We start from the raw sequence: 23,542 nt of genomic DNA, 5'->3' as shown, positions 1-23,542 counted from the left end.
TGTGAAATCTTTTTCGCCACAAAGCTTATTAGGTAGAAAACCACTACTATCAACTCAACATTAGCAAGGGTATTTCCAAATATAGGTGGCTTGAAATAGAGCCAACGATTGCTTTTATTGCCAGTCATCAGTTCTACTCTTTTATATCCGGCACCAGTGTGAGCATCAGCACTAGACGTCTTAGAAAATCCTAGCCAACTTCACGTTGCGTATCGACTAAGTACTCTCCGAACATGCAGGGTCTACCGAACAACATCAGATGCGTAATTGCAGCCATGATCCTCGTAGATATTTTAAACGCAGCGAATCGTTTTTATGAGAAGTAAGAAGCGAGTTTAAGTAAAACAACTGAGCGAACGAGGTTATTGGCGTTTCCTGTTAAACAGCATGGAAACAGGCGAAGAACGATCGGTGGACACAGGATCTTATTCCGTACTATAAATATATACATATGTGGATTCAGCTTTCAGCGGACAAGGCGGATATAGAAAGTACCTCTACAGGTTTGGGAGAATCACCTGATTATCCACCAGTGAAGATGTAGCCGAAGATGCGGAACATGTTTTCTTCACTTGCCCAGAATTTGGAAATTCAAAGAGAAATCTCAAAACTGAGCTGTGGACCCATTTAACGATGGAAAATCTGGTGAGCTACATAGTAAGATCGGATACAGCGTAGAACGTAGAAGGAAAGTTACTCTAATCTGCACTACGCTAAGCAGGTAACAGCCCCTTGAAGTAACTCCAGGCGGTAGAGACGCTGAGAAACTGTGGAAAATATGAGAAGTTTTAGGCGTGCTCGACTACAAATGCGTATCCATAATGGTTTTTTTTTTTTCACTCAAAAAAAGATAGATAGACAGACTGTATCAGTGCCCCACTTTACTTGCTTAAATGACAATATATTGCACTTTAAATTTCAATCTCTGGGTTGAGAACTGGCTATCGGTCCTGTGCTGTGTTTTTGAATGCTGTATCGGAAGTGCACTTACTATCATCTGTTGATGATTTGCCGTTTCTTCATCGCTTTTTATTGTATCCCTCGCTCTGCAGATAAAGGTTGTGCAGTTGCGGGGTACGTTCTATATTCAAAATCCGCGTCAATATCGAAATCGACTCAAATGAATTAGCCTCTTCGCAAAAGTGTCTCTATGATGGTCGTTTAGTCAAACTTATACTCTTTTTCAGACCTTTTTGAGCTTCTTAGTTCAGATTCTATCCAACAGTTGGATAGGACTTAAGAGTATGGTTTAGGTGTGCCTCTGTCGTTCTATTCTGTTTTGTCAAATCCGAGTCTTACGGTAGTGTTCACCCTTCTTTGGTATATGCGAAAGCTTCTCTCATATAAGTTGTGATTATCTGGGTTGTTTTCTCAATTCTAGTAATGGATTCGATGCACCTAACAAAGATTCTAATTCAGGCGCTCAACTCTAGTCGCCCAATCTGCCTTCCGCGGAATTCGAAATGGAGCGATTGAAGTAATGGGTCCCTACTCAGTATGGCTATGATTTGAGAGTGTGATATCATTCGATACTCTCCACTCTTCCAGAAGAACCACCATGACCGCATTGAAGAAAGCGGATTCACTACCCAAGTTGAGAATCTGTAGCTTGGCCCGTATTAAACATTCTAACTGTTTGGACTTGGGCGCTACCGTTGTTCTATTACCCCCATGTCTTTACTTTTACTTTGGATAGCTGCTATGAATGTTCCACTGGGAATTTCGTCTTCGTCGTAGGGAAAATGAGCAGAACGCCAAAGAATCTTCTTATCTCCCTGTTGACTTTTATTGCTAATTTGTGCGTTCTGTTGTCGTCATCAAATAAGTTGTTCAGTAGTAGTAGTAGATCGATCTCAGCAGAGCCCCTTTTTGTGGGGGCAAAACTAGTTGGAACTGTGGACTCCTAGTACCTAGGGTTCATCGTTTGTGGCCGGTAACACCTGTGATCATTTAGCCATCGACTTAGCTCCAAGTTTCTATTCTTGTTCCCTTAAGGATCTTCCTTATTAAGCCCCCTCAAGGCAAGGTAGGTATTGCTCGAGGGAGGCTGATGTTGTTTACTTTCTGCCATCCTTTGTGCCTATTTAGCTTTATTCGATATCAAATGAAGTCTACTGAAGACGAGAGTATTTTCGATTGCTTTTTCCTGTTATTATAGAGCAATGTGTGAGTCGTCGTGATGGGGATTGAAGGAATGACTGTGTAAACCCAAGAAGTATTCCCAAGTATCGGCCTTTCCGATCTGGTTAGCAAAGCGGCCCAAAAACGCGTGTTGACAGGAAGTTTTGTGCAACCCTAAAGGTCGCAATCGCGAATTTTTCAGAGTGACATATAGTGGTGCGCTTTTAGTTAGCAATAGTTGGGCACCTGATCATTCCTCAATCCCTAAGTGCCTATAAGGATGATGCTACTTCGAAAATTCAAATGTTTATCGATCCACAGTAGGTGAAGGATCAACTGATGGAATCCCTCTCTCTGGAGGTCCTGCGGCTATCGAAATCAAAAAAAAAAAAATGTCTTAAAAAGTATGATATGCTTCATAGGAGAAATTAAAACAACAAATCCAATTTTTTTCTCCAAGATCATATGTGACAGATCGTGGTGCAAGAGCCTTCTATGGGGGAAAATCTGTTTATTCAAACTTTATTCTATAGAACCAGAGAGTCAATCATGCTTTTCACTCTAAATTTTTAGAAGATTTACCGCGGGTTTGTTGTGGTGGGGGGGAATTCATATGATATGATAAGTCATACACGTTTTAGAATGTACGAAATTCACATAAAATGTAATACTAACCAAAATTATGTCTTATGTTATCCCTTAAACCACTGCCAAATTTTGTACTTCTTGCATGAACTTAAGGGTGGTTTCCGGCTAAATTTGTAAAATGTGATAATATACTATTATCAACTTTATTTGTGCAGATATTGGAAAGGGACGCATTTTGTTGCCCAAATTTCAGTTAAATACACCCCTTTGATTTTTTTCAGATTTTTCGTTTGGATAGGTTCTGAGAACGAGACCTGTTAAACTTTTTGATGGTCACATTTTGAGCCCTCACTCCCCTATGTTTCACCCGATATCAAATATGGGACTAGTTTCGAAAAGTACTAATTGACCCCTTTCATATTGATATGCCGCACGGTCTGTGGAAAAAATTTCGCACCCTCCTTTCGCATGTATGAGGAGTCTTCTCCTTGAACTCAACCCAAAATGGCACCACTGTCTATATATAAAGGGATTCATAGGTCAGGCGTTCTCATCAAATTTTGTGACAATCGGTCCAGCCGTTTCCGAATAAATCGGATGTGATAGACAAACACACAGATAAACAGGCAGACGTCAAGTCGATTCTAATAATGTTTTGTTTCACACAAAATCTTAAAAAGGACTGATATCAATTAAGATTGAAGGCTTGATATTAAAGATTTCAGTATTTGCTTCTATTCAGATTGGAATCTGATTGAAATGGAAGTGGATTTGGAGTATCATCCTGAACAAATAACCACAAATATCAAAAAGAGACTTTCGCGAACTTCAATATCCAAAGGAATACCTCGCTTCTCGTGGTGCCAGGTCAAACTTTCATTTGAAAGCCTTCCATGTTATTCGGCAGAAGTGAGCACCTATCGGATAAGCGGGTTCATATATGAATAAACTAAGTTGTAAGTGATGACGCGATGGTTGGGGGTAGGGCGTCAGCCGCTTAATTTCGCTGCTTTGGGTTTAAATCCCAGTCGTTATGGAGCTCTGCATTCTCTAAGCGTGATGACATTGAAGCATAGTCTGATTGTGTGGATACTCTATACTCCACTAACGAGTGAACACGAAACACTAAATGGTAGTTAAAATTGGAGACCCGTCATTTTTCACAAAAAAGGCGTCTTCGAATAGAGTTTATCATTTGAAGGCCAAAATATACAAATACGGTATTTCGAGAACCAACTGTCGCCTTCATTAGTGTGCTCTCCTTTTTTGTTCTGGAAAAAGAGCACACTGATGAAGGGGAATGGGATTATGCCAGCAAAATGGTGGTCTGGTGAAGGCTTCAAGAATTAGGTCCAGCTGCAAGGAGACTATCTGATGCGTTGTTCCTTTAAAGAAGTCAATGAATTATTTTTATAGCCTTACACATGTTTCTTCCCAAAAATACCTTTCGCTTTTTCTATCATTACAGTCCGTCGCCGTGCCTCCATTCTAAAAATACCAAACGCATCATTTGCAATTCACAAATAAATTGATATCTGCATATTAATTATAAGCCCAAATGAAATTGAAACTGATCCATTTATACACAAAATCCTTCCGTTATCAGTATGTAATCTACTGATAAGATCATTTATTACATAGACCAGGCTTCACTTAATTATCAGATTAGTGGTTTCGTCAGAAGTAAATACGAAATCCAATTGTTTTTTTCCGTTGAACCTAGAATTAGATATTTCGACGTATTTTTAGGTTGTTTCATATTTTTTAGAATGATAATCTCTGGATGCCATTTGAAGTTACTTTTTGATAACATTGTGATTAACAATGATTAACAGTTGTGGCCACGTTTTATTACGTGTCAATCGATATACCATAACGTGATATTGTATAGAGATATCGTCGAAAGGTTTTTCAATGAGGTGATGCGGTTGTAGAAAATGGGGACTAGAATATGTTTTTTGCTCATGGGGGTGTAGAGTACACACAGATATTTACTTATTAATCGTATCGAATTTGGTACTGACACTGGTGCGGGGTATTTTCATGGTTAGAAATTGTCGGCGTTGATCTGCGGGAGTCAATGAACGTTGCTGATAGTGTTCCCGATCCTGGTAGAGTTGGGACGCCAGTGATTTACAACACACGATGCTGCATTTATTTCGCGAAAATTGTCCACTGAGCGCTTTGATCCCTCACGTGTCATTAGTACAAAATTGACGTGTCTATATCGATGCGTGGGTCCACACCGAATTTGAAAAATAGACCACAAACAAAGAAATTCGCAAATCCCCAAATTTGACTTTACCGCCTACCATTTCTAGGGAACCAATTCTCACGGCACTGAAGCCGAAATGAAAGTCCGGGGCAGCAGAGCTGGTGACACAAAAACCTAAGCTCTCCAATCTTCCGTTGCAACGTTTCCATTGTTTTCATCCTCCCTTATGCTGATGTCACAGTTTTGGATGCAAGGGTTTTAGACATAATCAAAACCAAAGCCATCGTAAGTTGTTTGGTTTGGGATGTCCTGCAAAAAATAATTAACGACAGTCGGCAACAGTGCCTGAGATTGCCATCACAAGAGAGCTGATGGAATCAACCACGCAATAGTAGTAGGTCCACCATGTGGATATCCCTAAAAACTGTCTGGCGTCCTGACCTACGCCATCGCTCCATCTCAGGCAGGGTCTGCATCGTCTTCTTTTTCTACCATAGATATTGCCCTTATAGACTTTCCGGGCTAGATCATCCTCATCCATACGGATTAAGTGATCCGTCCACCGTAACCTATTGAGCCGGATTTTATCCACAACCGGACGGTCATGGTATTGCTCATAGATTTCGATATTGTGTAGGCTACGGAAACGTCCATCCTCAGGTAGGGGGCCAAAAATTCTTCGGAGAATTCTTCTCTCGAACGCGGCCAACAGTTCGCAATTCTTCTTGCTAAGAACCCAAGTTTCCGAGGAATACATGAGGACTGACAAGATCATAGTCTTGTACAGTAAGAGCTTTGACCCTATGGTGAGACGTTTCGAGCGGAACAGTTTTTGTAAGCTGAAATAGGCTCTGTTGGCTGCCTACAAGTTTGCACGGATTTCATCGTCGTAGCTGTTATCGGTTGTGATTTTCGACCCTAGATAGGAGAAATTATCAACGGTCTCAAAGTTATAGTCTCCTATCTTTATTCTTCCCGTTTGACCAGTGCGGTTTGATGTTGTTGGTTGGTTGGTTTTCGGTGCTGATGTTGTTACCATATATTTTGTCTTGTCTTCATTGAGTGCAGCCCAAGATCTTGCGGCAATCGCCGCCTGCTTGATCTGGATGAAGGCAGTTTGTACGTCTCGGATCGTTCTTCTCATGATGTCGATATCGTCAGCATAGGCCAGTAGTTGGGTGGACTTAAAAAGGATCGTACCCCTTACATTTACCTCAGCATCACGGATCACTTTTTCGAGGGCCAGGTTAAAGAGGTCGCACGATAAGGCATCCCCTTGTCGTAGACCGTAGTTGATGTCGAATGGTCTTGAAAGTGCTGCTGCTTTTATCTGGCCTCGCGCATTGGTCAGGGTCAGCCCAGTCAGTCTTATCAATTTCGTCGGGATACCGAATTCTCTCATGGCCGGGCACAGTCGATGAAAAGATGATGCAACCGATGCTCATATTCCAACAGTTCTTCCATCGTCTGCCGCAGAGAGAAAATCTGATTTGTTGCTGATTTGCCTGGAGTGAAGCCTCTTTGGTATGGGCCAGTGATGTTGCGAAGGGATGGGGGCATCCGGCCTAGCAATATAGCGGAGAATATCTTATAGATGGTACTCAGCAACGTGATACCTCTATAATTGTTGCACTGTGTGATCTCTCCCTTTTGATGTATGAGACAGATAATGCCTCTTTGCCAATCGTCACGCATTGATTCGCTGTCCCATACCTTAAACATCAGTTGATGAACCACTTGGTGTAATTGATCGCCTCCATATTTAACCGATTCGGCTGTAATTTCATCGGCTCCTGGCGACTTATGATTTTTTAGCCGATGAATTGCACGAACTGTTTCTCCTATACTTAGTGGTGGCAGTATTTGTCCGCTGTCTTCAGTTGGCGGGACCTCCAACTCGCCGATGTTCTGGTTGTTCAGTAGTTCATGAAAGTACTCAACCCATCACTTTGATATGTCCATTCTGTCGGAAATCAGATTTCCCTCTTTGTCTCGGCAGGATAAGCATCGAGGTGTATAAGGCTTCATCCTGCTGACTTGTTGGTAAAACTTGCGCGCCCGGTGCGGTTGCTCCCTGTACTTTTCGAGTTCACAGACTTGTTGGTTTTCCCAGGCTTCATTTTTCCGTCTGTGAAGTCGCTTCTCTGCTCAACGGAGTTCGTAATAAGTCTCTGCGCGTGCCCGCGTTCTTTGAGAATGCAACATTACTCGGAATGCAGCATTCTTTCGTTCCGTTGCTAGCTTACATTCATCGTCAAACCAGTCGATCCCAATTTTTTGCGGCTGTTGCCAAGTATGTTTGTGGCCGTATCATTGCTAACGTTCTTCAGGTGGTTGTGAAGATCATTTGCTGATGTTTCATCTCCAAGACATCTATTAGCTGCGGTTATTGCGGCATCCATTTCCCGGTTATAGGTATTACGGAGGGCTGTGTTGTGAATGACTTCAGTATTCACTCTCACCTGACTGTCAGATGGGATTGTAGGTGGTGTCGTAATTCGGGCTCGAAGCACTATGCCAATGAGATAGTGGTCCGAGTATATATTGGCCCCCCTATTTGTTTTGATATTCATCAAGGCTGAGAGGTGGCAGCGTTCAATCAGCACGTGGTCAATTTGATGAAAAGTGGTCCCGTCTGGAGAGGCCCTCGTATGTTTGCGGATCGCTTTCCGCGCAAACCAGGTACTTCCAACAACCATTTCGTGCGATACTGCTAACTGAATAATCCGGAGTCCGTTATCATTGGTATCCCTATGTAAGTCATGGGAGCCGACGTATCGCCTGAATTCGGGCTCCGTCCCTACTTGACTGTTGAAATATCCAAGTATGATTTTGATATCATATTTGGGACTGGCTTCGAGGGTCTGCTCAACTGCCTCGTGGAAGATATCCTTCTTCGACTCTGCAGTCTCCTTTATAGAACTTGCCTCGCAAGCGCCTTTCGCTTATGTTTTCAAAGCACATGGTTTAATGGATGGCCGCTATAATATATGGTGTAGTGGCTCTTCTCCAGGAAACCAGTCCCTGTCCATCCCATCTCTTGTAACGCTGTTACATCAGCCTTATATTGGGACAGGGTATCGGCTAGCTGCTCAACAGCATTCGGTTTGTACAGGAAGCGCATGTTCCATGATAAAATTGTTTATCCGTTGTCGTTGCCGGGTTCATCGTTTTGAAATCCATCTTGTCCGAGGCTCCTTCCGTGGCTTCGTAACATCGGTTTTCCGTGTAGGGTTGTCAACCCTACCCAATCCCCAACCTGGAGGACCAGTTGGTGCATTTTGTCCCGTTTTTAGGCGCGGGAGACTCGCGTTCATCCTTCTCCGTCTGCAGTTTTCATAAAGAAAGAACTCCCAGCGATCACCACGTGGAGGTGGAGATAGGGTTTGGTAGTAGAGCTGTTGGTGTTGGTTGAGCAGGCGTTTCCCAGGTTTTATGCTCCATCGTGGGTACCAATCCACGTTTCGCCCTGGGACCTATATTACCCTTTGACCACCATACTGGACCTTAGAGCAGGCTTTATTATATATCTACATGCCGAGACGTGGGATTAAAAAAAATGTTTTCCCTGGAACGAACTAGAATATGTTACGCTAGTGTCTGCAAAATGTCTTAGGACTTAAAGCGGCATTTGAGGGAGTTCTGCTTACTAAGAGAAAACTTCTGTATACATCGTCTAGAGACACACTCCCCTCTCCCTGTCCTTCTTCTGTCCGCCTGTTTGTATGTCTATCCGTTTTTTTTTTGCTATTCTTTTGTTTATCTGTCTATCTTCATGTCTGTCTGTTTGACGTCAGCATGTGCAATTTGGGCTAACTAGGCAGTCTGGCCAGGTAATTTATCTTTCTTTCTTTGGGACATTCTACCTGTCTGTCGGACTACTTTTTATCTGCCCTCTCATCTAAATTATACTGTTACGTGAAAATACCTACGTCTGCCGTGCAAGTTTGGCACACGCCCATTCAATCTTCATATGCTGGGACCATCTCTCCGGTACGCACTATCATGTCTAACAAAAGACCAGTAAATAAGCAGGAAATATTTTTAAATTTGCCACGAGGCAAATGCTTAATTATAGTAAATTCTGTTATTTATACATATAAAAAAATGTTTATCGAAATTTTTTGATAATCAGTAGATTGACCTTCGGAAATGTATGAATAAATTTATGTCTGCCGATATACGATGAATATATTCATAGAAAATGTCACGTACACAAACACATAAGATACAGAAGAAGTATCAGGACTAATAATCATCTATTGTTCTCTAATTTTCAATGAAATCTGTAGATTTTTTGTTGGTGTTAAAACTTCAGAAGATAGTGAGAGTGTTGATATCGCGATAATACCGTTATCTTATCAGAATCGCAGTTGTTATGACGCGCCTATATCGCTGATAAGCGCGGCCACAATCCGCATTGTATAATGAAAAATTTCGTTACATTTGAATGGCGAACTGATACGTTATCGCTTCCTTTTTAATATCCCGCGTACGTCGAGCTAATCCCAAAACGTCCGTTAAAAATGAAATTCGCGCGTCTGTGAAAAGCCCAAAATGAAATTTTTCTAATCTAATCTCGTGAACGGTGGACTTGTACCGCTGCGGTGTCATTATACGCTTAATCTGGTAGATAGCCAGCTTACGTACGACTATTTGTCCACATTTGTATGATGTAATAATTGAAAAGATGAAAGATCTAGCAGCTAACAGCTAGCAGCCCTCTAATTAAGCACGCTTTATAATTTATTGTACAAATATTTTGCACAATTTGTTTATAAAATTTATCTGCGAGCCGTTTGCTCGTATTCTGCTTAATTATCGCAATTTGATTGACGGTGCGAAGTTGTATTTATGGATCAATTAAGACAGAAATAGTTGTAAGTCAAGGCTTGTTTGCAAGTGCTCTCACGGGTCCAAATCACATAAAAGATTTTCTCACAAACAACAGAACCCAAATTGCCTGCACTATTTATTAATACGTTTCCTTCTCCTATTTCAGATGTAATGAAATGTTGACCGTTATTAGTTACCTGACTAGTCATAATTGAGGGAAGCACAGTAAGTTACTTTTCTGATTTTCTCAGATACTCAAAAATTTCATCAAAATAAGTTGAACTGGAATCAGAGAGCGCCAGGAGGTCGCCTTACGTTTGTTCCTTCCTAATACCCTTGAAATATGGACGGAATATTTCATTTTAAGGAAAAAGATGGCCAGCACTCAAGCAACGTATTTATCACAATTTATTAGATTACGCTTCTTCTGTTCGATTTTATCCAAGCCTCCGGTGGGGTGGACAGGGTGAGCGCATTAAGATACAAAACGGCAGAAATAAAACTCGAAACAATGTATTTCGCTCGCTGAATATATGTTCGGCTGAAAGCTCTCAAAAATCAATTTTTTTGCTCACGCTCCATCAATGTCCTCTGTATAAGTGAAATACACATAAAAGCGGATTATTCAAGGGCAAGGGCGTCCTCGAAATATACTCCAAACATCATAGAGGCTCCACCGCACTTCTGAAAAATTGCTATCTAAATGTGTTCCTCCTATATCAATTAGTGTAGGCGGGAGCCGTTACTTTTCAGTTAATTATTCAATGTTTCAGTTCAATTAAGTATCAAATGTCCCTTATCATCATGGGCCACGTGTATTGTATCTAAAAATTTAATTCGGATATCCTATTTCAAGTTGAAAGGTACAAACGAAATAATAGATGCGTACTTTCAAATGGGATCAGGTACAAGAGGTATATGTACTTATGGGAGTGAATGAATGCTTGTGGGAAATGATTTAATGGAGAATGGGAAAAGGAAAATCCATGGCGTCTTTTGTGTAGTGAAATATGTAAGTGAGCTTTCAAGAAATAATTCAATGACATCAAATGCTCTTTGACGTCAATGATTGAGATGAATGATTTAGAATTCGGAGCAAGCTATATGGAAAATTGAGTTAATTTAGGGTGATTCTGCAGGATTCAGTTCTTTTGAGATGTTTCAGCTTTTCCTTTTGTTTTTATGTCAAGAATAGACAAAACAGGATGTCATGACCTTTGTTGGGAACTATATTTCGCAAGGAAAGGTCCTCGGATTGGTAAGGGTAGTTAAATTGCCGGTAAAGCTCAGCATTCGTCACTATATTAGATGTAGGTCCAACCAAATTGTCGGGTAGGAGATCTTTTGACTTTGAGATCTGAGTAAGAACTCCACTTCCCAAGATCATTGAAATATAGATTTATATCCAGTGCAGGTATCGAATTTTTATTGGAATTAAATTAAAAAATACGATTGAGTCCACAAGCCTCCCAAAATTTCAGCACCTCTCAACCTCAACCTCTCAAAAGGGAGCAAATCACAAATCAGAAACAAATCCTGGAGAACAGGTTTTTGATCCACAGGATTCCTGGAACTTTTCTCTGAAACTAAGTATCAGACCTTTGTGCTAGTTAGCTGCGCACTTGGAACTGTAAAACTTGACGTCCGAACCGGAAGATCCACTTCTTACATCAGCAATCGATGCTTCTTCTGCCTCAGATCTACCAGAGGTGCGAACTTTGGGGTTTCCACCCTACCTTGGCATATTCAGGCAATAAAAACGGATGATCCCCATTACGTTTATGCATGTTTTGGAGGTCAAAGAGGAAGTACTCAAATAAAAAAAAATAGTTCAATTTCATTCCTTCAATCACCAATACTGCACGCGCTAGAACTCTTGGGAAATGTCACTAGTATCCTTTAAGACTGTTTCGACTTCAGTTGAGAGAAAATTTAAAGTCGAAACCACCTCCGTTCCATTAATTTTTCAGCCCAGGCAATGGAGCCAGCTGAGACAAACACAAAAATTCGCCGTTGACCGAAAGAAACGCTACAAATGCATTTGATAATGCGCAGCATGATGTGAAAACAACAAAAAGGTTAATGATCATTTTTGAAAAATTTCTTTATTATTATTAAAAATATTTAAATAGATGTTGTGGTTTCAAGAAATTTAAAAATGGAGGAAGAGGTTTTCAATAAACTTGTCAAAAAAATAAAAATAATAATTTGTAAATTAATACTTCAAAATAAGTGGATATCGGCATGGGAAGTAGGAAATGGAAAGGAGGGTAATGGAGGTATTGAATGGATTAAAGTAAGAAAACGGATGCATATCACTCAGTAAGTTTCCCGTCAACTCGTCACCGGACAAAGCGAAAGAAATGCACCTTCTGCGAAGCCGGAGATACTAGACAGATGTCTGAATCCAGAGTCATTTGGTCAAGGTCAATTACTTGGTGAGAGAGCAAGTAACAAAACAAGATGACAAGATGTAATTCTGAAGGACTCCGCTTTGAATTTTAAAATTCTCTAAGATTTGAATTCGATGTGGCATGTGACATTTTCTGCCATCATATGTTGCTCTGACAACACTTTCTTCGCAATCCTCCTCCTTTGGACAGCACGCTGTTCACGCTCTTTCGAAATCGGTGAAGGGCAGGTGAATCAGCGTTTTAAACTCCGCATAGTGCTCCAACTACTGGCCTATGCTGACGATATCGACATCATGGGAAGAACCACCCGAGACGTACAAACTGCCTTCATCCAGATCGAGCAGGCGCGAGATCTTGGGCTGCACATCAATGAAGGCAAGACAAAATATATGGTGGCAACGTCAGCACCGAAGACGAATCAACCAACAACATCAAACCGCACTGGTGAAACACAAAGACGAAGAAGAATAAGGATAGGAGAATACAACTTTGAGACCGTTGACAATTTCTCCTATCTAGGGTCGAAAATCACAACCGATAACAACTACGATGATGAAATCCGCGCACGGTTGTTGTCAGCCAACAGAGCCTATTTCAGCTTACAAAGACTGTTCCACTCGAAACGTCTCACCATAGGGTCAAAGCTCTTACTGTACAAGACTATGATCTTGCCAGTCCTCATGTATTCCTCGGAAACTTGGGTTCTTAGCAAGAAAAATTGCGAACTCTTGACCGCGTTCGAGAGAAGAATCCTCCGAAGAATTTTTGGCCCCCTACATGAGGATGGACGATTCTGTAGCCTACACAATGACGAAATCTATGAGCGATACCATGACCGTCCGGTTGTGGATAAAATCCGGCTCAATAGGTTACGGTGGGCGGGTCACTTATGAGGATGATCCCACCCGGAAAGTCTATAAGGGCAATATCTATGGTAGAAAAAGAAGACGATGCAGACCCTGCCTAAGATGGAGCGATGGCGTGGGCCAGGACGCCAGACAGCTTTTAGGGATATCGAATTGGCGGACCTCGGAACAAAACCGGGATGTCTGGAGTTCCGTATTAAGGCAGGCCTAGACCGGATACCGGTTGTTGCGCCGTTGATGATGATGATGGTGCTCCACAATGATGCGAGGAGTAATAATAATGTGGGGAGTACAGAAGGATTCAGGACCGAAACTAGCCTGCTCTCTGTTGATTGATTTTTTTTTCTGTTCTTTGATATGTTCCAGAATTATTTTAGTTATTATCTTTGCGGCACCGGGAAGCGCACAAATATCCCTCCAAACGTCGAACTCCTCAACACTCATGCCTTTCTTCGGAATCTTAACGACCATCCCTTTCCATTCAATAGGAAAGATTTCCAGAGTCTGCGAGCGAAGTAACAAGTTTGTGGAGACTTCAAGCGCTGATAAAAAAAGTTCCACAGGAGGATCGCCAAAGCCGCCGGCTTTACTCTGTTTGAGTGCGTTGATGACGAAGATAACTTTCCTTCTGTCTAGAGAAGTGGAGCATAGCAGAGCAGAAGAGTATCATATCATCCACAAGAAATGGGACTTTTGGGTGTTTCTGCTCACCATCGTAGATGAGAAGTCAATCGTGAACGTTCCTCTCGGAACTATCGGAATGCTGATAACTTTCGTAATGCGGTATGCAGTAACGAAATCGTCATTTGTGGTGGCTCCTGTTTCCCTGACCATCGCAATGGAGGCATTTATTTTATTAAGGCGTACTACGCTGTACTTCTGGTACTTTTTCCATGGTAACTCTCCTGGCTCCAGCTCGCAACAGGACTATTAGCTTTTTATGTACATTCATCGATCTGTGTCCACATTTTCGCAGACAGTTTTTAGGACGTGGCCGATAGAGCCACTTTTGATGGCAGTGTTCATCAATATTCTCGCACCGAATGTTCAGCAAAAAAGCTTTTCACTGCTAGACGTTGGCGGGATTGGATAACTGGCCCATATTGAATTGGGGGGTTGAAGCTCTGTGCCCCCTAGGAGCAGAACCAATAATGGCACGCAAGTGAAGGTAAGTGATCATCGAAGTCGATGTCAACACCTGTCGTAACAAAAGGTGCTGTCATTAGCCTCAGAAGGCGACTCCTAAAATTACTGCTAATAGCGATAAGTAGACTAGGCATAAGCAGCATGGAAACAACCTTTCAATAAAACACAATCTTGCTTATTCTTGAGACAGCCATTTAAAAGTATTAGAAGGGTGCGTTTGCTTTAGCATGTAGGATATTCATCCACTAAAAAGACGTCTCAATCTTGAACCGCCTCTCACGAGACCACGATTTAAATGTTCCTTGATAAAATGAGCTTGCGGTTAGGCTTTTATAATTTGAGCTCCCCGAGTTTCCGTCACTCGATAGGCCAAGTCGATCGTGGGTACCTCTTGCAGATATCTCAATCCTTCCACTACATCCACCAGTTTTTACTAGCTTCGTTCAATGTGTCTTTCCATCATTTGCTTGACTTTTCCACTAGCCTCCCATCGGCTTTGCCCCCGAAGTATCGTTTTAGGTATTCGCTCAGTGTCCATTCATTTTACGTGGGTGTTGCACTGCAATTTTCGCAGCTTTATAATAATGGATGCTGGTGGATCTTCATTGATGTTATTTACTTATTTAGAAAGAAGAATTTTCAGAGTGAATCCTGGAAAATATTGTCCTCAGAAGGTGGAACGTGGGTAGCCTACGCATAAAACTGTAGTAGAAAGAGTAGTTCAATAGACTAAGTCATACTGCGTTATAAAATCGACATAGCCTCGCAATCGGGGGAAAATAGAGTTCAGGGTTCAGGGTGAATTCAAGCTTCGAGAATGGGACTGCGGAAATTTTAGCATTGCTTGTGCATACAGTTGTATGTAAGGGGGGTTAAAAGAGAGGAGACAGATAGTATAGTGCACGGACAGGAAGTTCTTCTTAAAGAATTGGAGTGTGGTAAATTTGTGTTAAATTTTGTCAGGGACAAGGCTATCACAGTTGCAGGAAATATCAGGTATAGAGCAATACTGAATATTCTTGGGGTTGCTTTTAACGAGGTTATTCTAGAGTAGGAAGGATGGAGGGGTAGGTAGGTAGGTAGGTATCAGTGGCCGCTCCGAGGAGCCCAATTTGCGCTTTGGTGCGCCGTTTTGATGCCACAAACTCCTAAGACCGTGACTGTTGTTATAAGGATGGAGTATTGTACAGAGTGAAAATCAGGAGAGGGAGTCAATATGAAGCCAGTCACTCTGAAAGCACGATTGGTGATCTCAGAGCTGTGGCTGTTGAAGTTTGCGGCGAGGTCTTGGAAGGAACCCAGATATGATAAAGAGTATCTGCCAATAAGAAAATAGAATGGAAGGATTCAAGCGAGTAGTACATGGAGCAGGGTTGCTGATATCTAATACCAAGCCATAAACATAAACAACACAGTGGACCCCGTGACAACGTTCGACTGGAGACACACATTGTCTATTGGTGAAACTACCGAGGAAAAAATTAAAAATTTCCGGCATTAAGCAACCAAGTGCAATCCAGAATGGATCGTTGAGTTATACCAAGGATAAGGGAAAAAAACTCCGAGTCACAACTAAAATGTTGATTTGGTGTCCAGAAACTTCATTTGGAAATTCGCACAGAGTTCCAGTTCTATCCAAGTTCCAAAAGAATAAACTTTGCTGAAGTTATCAGTGAGTCCGTCCGAGACTTTTTTCCTAGATTCATAACAGTGTACTTTTTCATGGGGATAAGCTGTTAGCCCAAACTCATGCTGTTGCTTAGAGAGTCTACTGTAGATTTTAACGATCTCTGGAAGACTGTTGCAAATGAGCCTGTCCATCATTTTCTCCATTACGTCCGAATAGCCATGGTAGATCTCTTGGTGTTTTATTAGATTTAGGGTATAATAAATTCTATTCCGTTGGACAGGAGATGTTCCTCCGTTAGGCGCCCGGCGAAAGTTTTCATGATGTGGTTGACGTACTCATCACTGTCAGCCACAAAGTTTTTTCGGAAGTTCCATCAAAACTTGCCGCGAATCCTTCCACATATTTTCTGTAGCTCCCTCGCCATGACTGAAAATATCAAGCACTCGTTGGATTAGGCCATTATTTTTTCTCACAATTTTTAGAATGGCGAATAAAATCGCTATTATTCTTTCGAGATGGTGTGGACAGGAGGATACCTGCGGTGATTCTTACACTCTTCTCATTTCGATCCTGTAAGCCGTTTGCAACATTTCCACCATGTAGTCATTTTCAGGCGCTTATATGGATCTTCTAGTTCGGCTCTACAGCGTCTCCATCTGAATGGTAGCGTGTTCTCTTCTTGCTAACAGGTACATATCATATCGACTAACTCCACATCTCAGTCCCTATGGTTTTTGGAAGTGTATCTCAAAATTTCTCCTAATTTGCCGAAAAGTTCAAAGTTTAAATTATCTTGCTGTCTGAAACTCTTAGTCGACCCACTTGTCAGCTACGTCAGGGCCAGTAGGCATGTTACGATGATGCGTTGCCAATTTTTGATGATTCTCTTTCAGGCCAGAAGCCATTCATCGAAGATTCATGCCCCGTTGAGATTTCATTGCGTAATAATGGTGGGAGAAAACTTCGAATAATATTTTTGTTAATAAACATATTAATACGCCAGCTGAGGTTGCGGAGTGCACATGAGGTGATAGCTATCCATGCGCCTTATATTTGTGTTGGGGAGAGAAATAATACCCTCTGAGCGTCTGGACTGTGTTGGCCCATTGTACTCGAAGGGGTGCCTTAAGTGCTCAGTTAAGTGGAACCCTCCTGGTGTCTCAGTAGTTGTTAAACCCTCAAGATATGCGCATTCAGCAGGTGTTGAATTCGATTTTTTACTCTACTCGTAAGTTCGATCGGCATGCTTCTCTTCTCGCCAAACCAAAACTTCGTGATTTACTTTTCCTTCCAAAATGTAATACAGAATATTGGGACAACACGTAGGCCTGCCGAGAGGCAGTTGAACGGGGGGTCTGGAGCTTTCTCAAAGGGCGCCGGAATGAATTCTAATAAAATTAAGTTGATTGTACAATTTCATAAAAGGACTACATAATTTTCCCGTCCAATCCAGATTTCCTCCTTAGGTGTGAACAATTGTTTTTGAGGGAATTATTTTAGCGAGGGAAGGAGGAGGATGCGGTATAAGTTTAGGCTCGAAAAGTAGATTAGGAACGATGTAGTTCGTTCTGTGATTCAATTTCATTATCATAACACTTAGCGCTGAGCAAATAGTTACCTTAGATCTTATATCAATAGGGCAAACACAAAAATCTATGATGCAACGAGGATTCGAACCTGGGGCAAAAAGATTGAGAGGCTAATTCTCAACCAACTCAATCATTTCACTATCACGCTGTTCTCGATTTTTATACATCTGCTAATTAGGAAGTATTTCAAGTTGGAGTGGTTGTTCCTTCCATTGAAATAGGGAGATCTTGCTTCAAATTGGAAACGTTTAGTGCAGCCATGTTTGGCATCTAAATTGCGGCCTATGATGATCATGCTTGAAATCGAGGAATTGTGACGAAGTGCCGTGCATGGAAAACATCTCTGAACTTCAGAAGGGTGTACAATTGGTTCCCGAAATACAGTATTCATTACTTCAAATAAAAAAAATGCTAATCAATAAAGAACGATTTTCTTCGAGTTTGTTTATTTTTTTAAAAAATATTTAATGCTTTGAAATTGAATACTCTGCAGAAAAATGATGAAATTATATTTTCTGTTCTCTAAAAAGCCAAAAAATCGGCGTACTTGATTCCCGTTTAGCGAATGAAGTCTTGGGGTCCAAAATATAACTGCCATAATACCGAGGTTCAAAAGGAAATCGAAATTTGATTCTATCTCAAACAGTTTGTTGTATGTTGTTTTCAAATGAATTTGTTCGCTGAATGTAGCAGCATTTCATGCTGCTGTCGACACACTTTTCCAAAGGATATTCACTCACAAAGACGTCAATTTTATTTTCTAAGTGTATCTGTCATTTTCCAGTTGTGGTAAATTTGAGAGTAGCAATGGAGATATTATATGTCCTTGCATGCTCCTGTAGGTTGAAAATAAATTGAGATGCAGGATACTTTCTTTATGTCCTATTAGAAATGGTAACAGATGACCATCATAATAAATTCAGCAGAGTAACTGCTTTCCAAAGTTGTCGTTGAAAAATACAATTCGGCCTGAAGAGAGTCTATTTCCAACTCAGGCTGAAGGGGTCCTTTGGGCAGAAACCTCATGTCAAGCGGCAAGATCACTTTGCAGCGAGTAATATTAACGATTTCCTGATTATCTGAGCTTTTATTCGCCTGCTTATCGTTATATCACGAAACATTATTTTGCCCCTGCATCGTCTTATCCCGTGCTGAGGATTCAAATATCGGCCACATCAAATCAAATAGGCAGGAGACTTCCACATAAAATTTCGCAGCTACCAGGACAGAGGTGAGGCAGCGTCTGGCCTGGAGAAACTGTTAGTCTTTCTTTTTGTATACTTGGGTGCTGTGCTCCAAACCAAAAAAAAAATGTGGGAATAAGTTGCTCTCCATTTGGTCCGGTCCAACGTCAAGCATTTCCGCTGTCGAACCCATTTGGATTCGTTGAAATAAGTAACAAAATTATGACGAAAATTTCTTTGACAATGACTATGACAATGACTATAATACATAAAAGCAAACTACCCTCACCCAAATACCTCACTCTTCAACTTAACTAATCAATTCCATTCTCTTTCTTTTTCCAGGTTAAAAGCCGTCCATGAACCATAAATAATTATTGCAGCTTTAATGAAATTTTAAACTACGAGTAAATGGAAAATTATTCGGGCGGACTGTTTACTAGTTGACGTCCTTTTCGTAATTATTATTATCTGAAGAAAATCTACAACTACAACGGAGATACATAAGAACAATCGTCACGATATAGCCTGGATAAGGATAATTTATAAACCGTGCACGTAACCTCTCACAATCGGAATAAAAGGATTTTCTGTGATTCAAGAAGGAGTTTTTCACCAAAAGGCTCACATTTTTTAGATAATATCAAAGTAAAATTGTCAAAATTGCGGCAATGGGTAGGAAAAAAATTCAAATTTCTCGCATCACCGATGAAAGAAATAGACAGGTATGTGGTATTTTATTTAATTTAGGAATATTTCATTTTAAAGTACGATTAAAATAATTCAAATCCTTATTGGATTTATAATAAAATCAGATTACTTTGAAGCAAAAAAGTTAATTTTTTCTATCAAATTTTCATAAAGAGACAAGTATTTTGCCTCTCTGGACAATTCTGTAATCTGTAATGTGTGCCTTCGGTTCGTTAATATAATTTCCTTTAAAAGAGTTTCAACAACTTCTCGTCTTTTAACTGGGGAGTCGTGTTATACGTCACTAAATATTCATAAAGTGAATCTTTTAAGTATTTTCACTCTGTTTTGCTTATTTTGAATCGTTTCACGATATCTCGATTTTATCATTTCGCCAGAGAGAGGAAGAGAAAATTCGGGTTCAGCCCAGCCGGCATTCAGTAGCTGTACCGTTAGATTCCAACTTTCGGGTGCACAATATTTCGCGTAAGCCAGAAACAAGCGTTAGCCATGCATTTCATGATATGCAACATGATTAACTCTGGTGATGGTTTTCTGAATTAACTTTGAAATATTTAAATGAATTTTAGTGTTTCGTGGGAAGTTAAACGGTGATAGGGTTTGTATTATAAATAAAATTATGAGAATAGCTGTTAAAGGGAGTTAAGTGAGGAAAAGGAAATAAGTTGCATACCAGGAAATGAATAACTCATCCGCTCGTCACAATACAATACTAAAAGGACGAAATGATCCGGATGCCGAGAAACCACTGACCCTACGACATAATGCTGGGGAAATCTCCTGTGCAATGCCTTGTCTTTACGATGAACTTGGAGGCCTTATTAGGTTTTCCTTCCGCACCTCAAGTCTACGGCCCTCTGATTACTGAGAATACTACAATTATCTTCCACGTCTCTTATTGCAGTCACGATTTTTCCCTTGCTGAGACAATAACCCTTGAATGATGATGAAACAAGTACTTTATGTTTGTCTCTGGGCAGGGTCCTTCCAATGATTTCTTTGCGCTTTTCATCTAATCGCGAATAGGCAGTTTGCTTTACCACCGGAAAGTAAGTTTTCTACTGAGGAATCTAGAACATCTCACCATTGAGTTGCATTTTGTTCCATAGAATACTCTTTGTGCGGGTACCTGATTTAACCACACCTCTACAAAAGTTTCTAGCTTTGTGGGTTTACAAACTTCTCTTCCTCTAGCTGGAATAAAATTATCATGTGGTTGCTTTGACGACAATCCTTATCAAAGTCAGTACAACAACTGGTCCAGACTCTCCTCCTCCTACTCTCCTCCGAAACGTATTCTCGAACTCTGTTGGAATAAGATTTTGGGGAGCCCAGCTGTACACATATAGTATTCATCGACTGCCATAGTTAACACAAAACTACCTCTTGCAATCACGTATATTTTGGCTGCTGAGCCAGTCGAAGTTCTATTCGTTCATGCTTATGTATGATTGTTATTTACTGCTTAATGGTATAGAGGGCATACAAACAATATATGTGTATTTGTCGTATTACCATTTTCTAAAAATTTATACATGACCAGAAACGTAGAAGAAAAATGCCGGCGGAGGGTGAATAAGGCCTCACCAATTCTGTTTTTACTGGTCTATTGATCGGGATTTCCCCAAAACATTCCTAAATTTAAGTAGTATTCTCTGAACATTGTAGAGATTTTCAGACAGTGTCCGCGAATAGCTTTAGCATCCCCAGGCGGTAGCTTAGCCTGCAGTAATCCGTGAGTATTTCCACTATGATTCTAAGGCCCACCTTGGAGAGATTTAAACTATCCTGCGAACGCTTTGGTTCATATCTCCCCATGAGCCAACTGGGCTCTTCCATTCCTGGTAAGTTCGCTCTGGTATAATTTTCTCAGCAGATCCCTCTTGCTTCCTTATTGTCATGACTGTGAATCGCTTTCCAATTCAATAATAGGAATATGGTCCACTTAGCGGCAATTCTGGGGATCGGTCGTCAAAAAATCAGTTTTATTTAGATTCAATCTGAGGCCATGTTGCATGAGGCGATCATCTGCATAAAGCAGTGTGTAGGGCGCTGGACGTTGGATATTCCCTGTGACGGTGTCCATAACAAGAACAAAAAGGCGTGGTGAGAGGGCGCTTCCTTGATGGACACCAACAGAGATACGAAGCGGTTTGGATACAGCCGCCATACTTCGAATTTTATTTTTCGGGTCGTGGTAGAGCAATTGAACCTAGCGCATGAGTTCTTCTGGCACTAAGTCGTAAAGCATACCAGATGAGTTCGTGTGGCCCACGGTCCAAACGTTTTCTTTTGATCCAGAAATGCAATGTAAAGAGGGCGATGCTTCTCAGGGTTTTTCTCCATGAGTAACCGCGCAGCGTGTATTGCGTCAGTAGTTCCGCAGTTTTTGACAAATCCGACACCGAGGCCCGAAGGTCTCTTCTCGCTTGAGCATAACCACAACCCCCATGAAACTCCCACTAGGAGGCCAACCGCAAACAACCGAGCTGTACTCACATACAACGAGAGTATGAGAGTCCAGGGAATATCCCGGTTCCCATGGTACCAGTATATCCCTGGTAAGGTTTCGTGACCAAATTGCCACTTCAGATGAGTCCCCGTGCAGACTCGGGTCTGATCGCCCTGATTAGGCCTTTGGAGCATTCGCCTACTGCAACACGGTCGGCAAGCAAAAGTGAGTACAGCGTCTTCTGGTGGCCCCACTATGGAGGTTCTCCTCGGCCACTTGGTTTTGGTTTGGCCGACAAGGTTGCCGCCCCTTCTTCTTCCTCACACCATCTCTGAGCACCAGTTGCGCTGGCAGGTGAAACTGCTCCAAATTTCGGCAATGATCCTGGAAGTGGAGGAAGAGCAAATTCTTCAGTTCAAATCTGCTCGAAGTATTCTCGCTATCTATCCGTTGCGGCTCGACGGTTAGTACGATTCTTGTCATTAACGCAACAGAAGTGTTCGATATCCTGTGTGCGTTCCTTATGGCTTTTAGCAAGTCGATACAGATCGATCTCGCCATCCCGGGTGTCCAGTTTATCGTAAAGATTTTTGTAATGGTTCGTTCGGGTGACAGCGATCACTTTCTTTGCTTCCCGGTTGGCATTCTTATAAATTTGCCAATTGGCCGGTGTTTTATCGTTGAGAAATTTGTGGTAGAGGCGTTTCTTTTCACGGAACTTCATTTAAACATCATCATTCCAAATCCAAGTATCTCGGTTGATGTACCGCATACCCGGCTTGGTTACCCCGAGGGTTGCAGAGGCCGCTTTGTGGACGATGTCTTTCATTTGGTTCCATGATTCTTCCACATTTGTAATGGTCAGCAATCGTATGAGTGAGATCGTTTCTTCTCACCAAATCGCCACCATTTAGTGCGCCGCGGGCCAGTGCGTTCCTCACATTATTTGTTTTGTTCGTCTGGTTCGGTCTAACTTGCTTGCGTCCTGACGCCGTCTATGCGTCAAGAACCCTTGCCCATTTCTCGACAGGACCGGGGCTCGTCCTGCCGCGTCGACTGATGTGGACGCGCTAACATTTCTCCGAGGTTTGTGACTCAATCCGATCATCATGTTTGTAACGACATTGTATGCATTTTCTTTGTCGGCCTGTCGCGGGACCTGTCACCAAAAGAGATCAGGTAGGATTTAGCATAGTGGAATAGCTCCAACTTTACTCTATTTATCTCCTTCCCTGATTTCAGCATTTTATTTTTGTTTTACTGAGGATGGCCTACAGGTTTCCCATGGGGATTAAAATCCGAGAGAGCCGTGTTCATGACCATTGTGAGATCAGTATTTGATTATGCTGCTGCCTCCACGCTTTTGATGCCCAAATACGTAGACAACAGAATAGCCACGATTGTGGCATCTCAGTTGAAAAGAGGCTTACTTTTAACTAAGTGTTCATGTGGCTCATGCTCTGGCGGGTGAGGCGCCCCTTATGTTCAGAAAGGCTCTATTGCCCTCTAAGGAGCTGATAAGGCTCAATAGATCTGCTCTCTCCTCCTATAGTTTGGTCATAAGCAATCCCATGCCTGAAAAATGGTCTATCGATGACTTATAAGAACTTCCAGGAAGCCTTTAATAATTTCAAGATTCTCGTCCCTACGTACAGTCATCGTGGGTCGTACCAAAGAACTGAGCTCTCTCTCTTAGCCTGTCGGGACGTTGTGGGACAACGAAAACCAACATCAACAACGTTTATTAAAAATCATAATGCAGCAAGATTAGAATTAAAAATATCTATTTT

The 23,542-nt window shown here is 41.5% G+C and overlaps 1 protein-coding gene across 20 annotated transcripts in view; it reads left to right on the top strand.

The window, feature by feature from the left end:
- The window catches only part of LOC119646894 (myocyte-specific enhancer factor 2), a 204,751-nt gene that overhangs the window by 164,625 nt on the left and 16,584 nt on the right, over positions 1-23,542 (top strand). For 15 of the 20 annotated variants that reach the window (XM_038047545.1, XM_038047548.1, XM_038047543.1 and 12 more), the window contains 2 exons: positions 9,927-9,985; positions 18,935-19,314. In XM_038047545.1, the coding sequence (XP_037903473.1) occupies positions 19,261-19,314 (54 nt within the window). In that variant the 5' untranslated portion in view covers positions 9,927-9,985; positions 18,935-19,260. The remainder of the gene's footprint in view (positions 1-9,926; positions 9,986-18,934; positions 19,315-23,542) is intronic. The other 5 variants (XM_038047536.1, XM_038047537.1, XM_038047539.1 and 2 more) reach the window with 1 other exon arrangement.

Source organism: Hermetia illucens, chromosome 1 (assembly GCF_905115235.1).
Source record: "Hermetia illucens chromosome 1, iHerIll2.2.curated.20191125, whole genome shotgun sequence".
NCBI lineage: Eukaryota > Metazoa > Arthropoda > Insecta > Diptera > Stratiomyidae > Hermetia > Hermetia illucens.
This window is presented reverse-complemented; position numbering and strand designations above follow the sequence as displayed.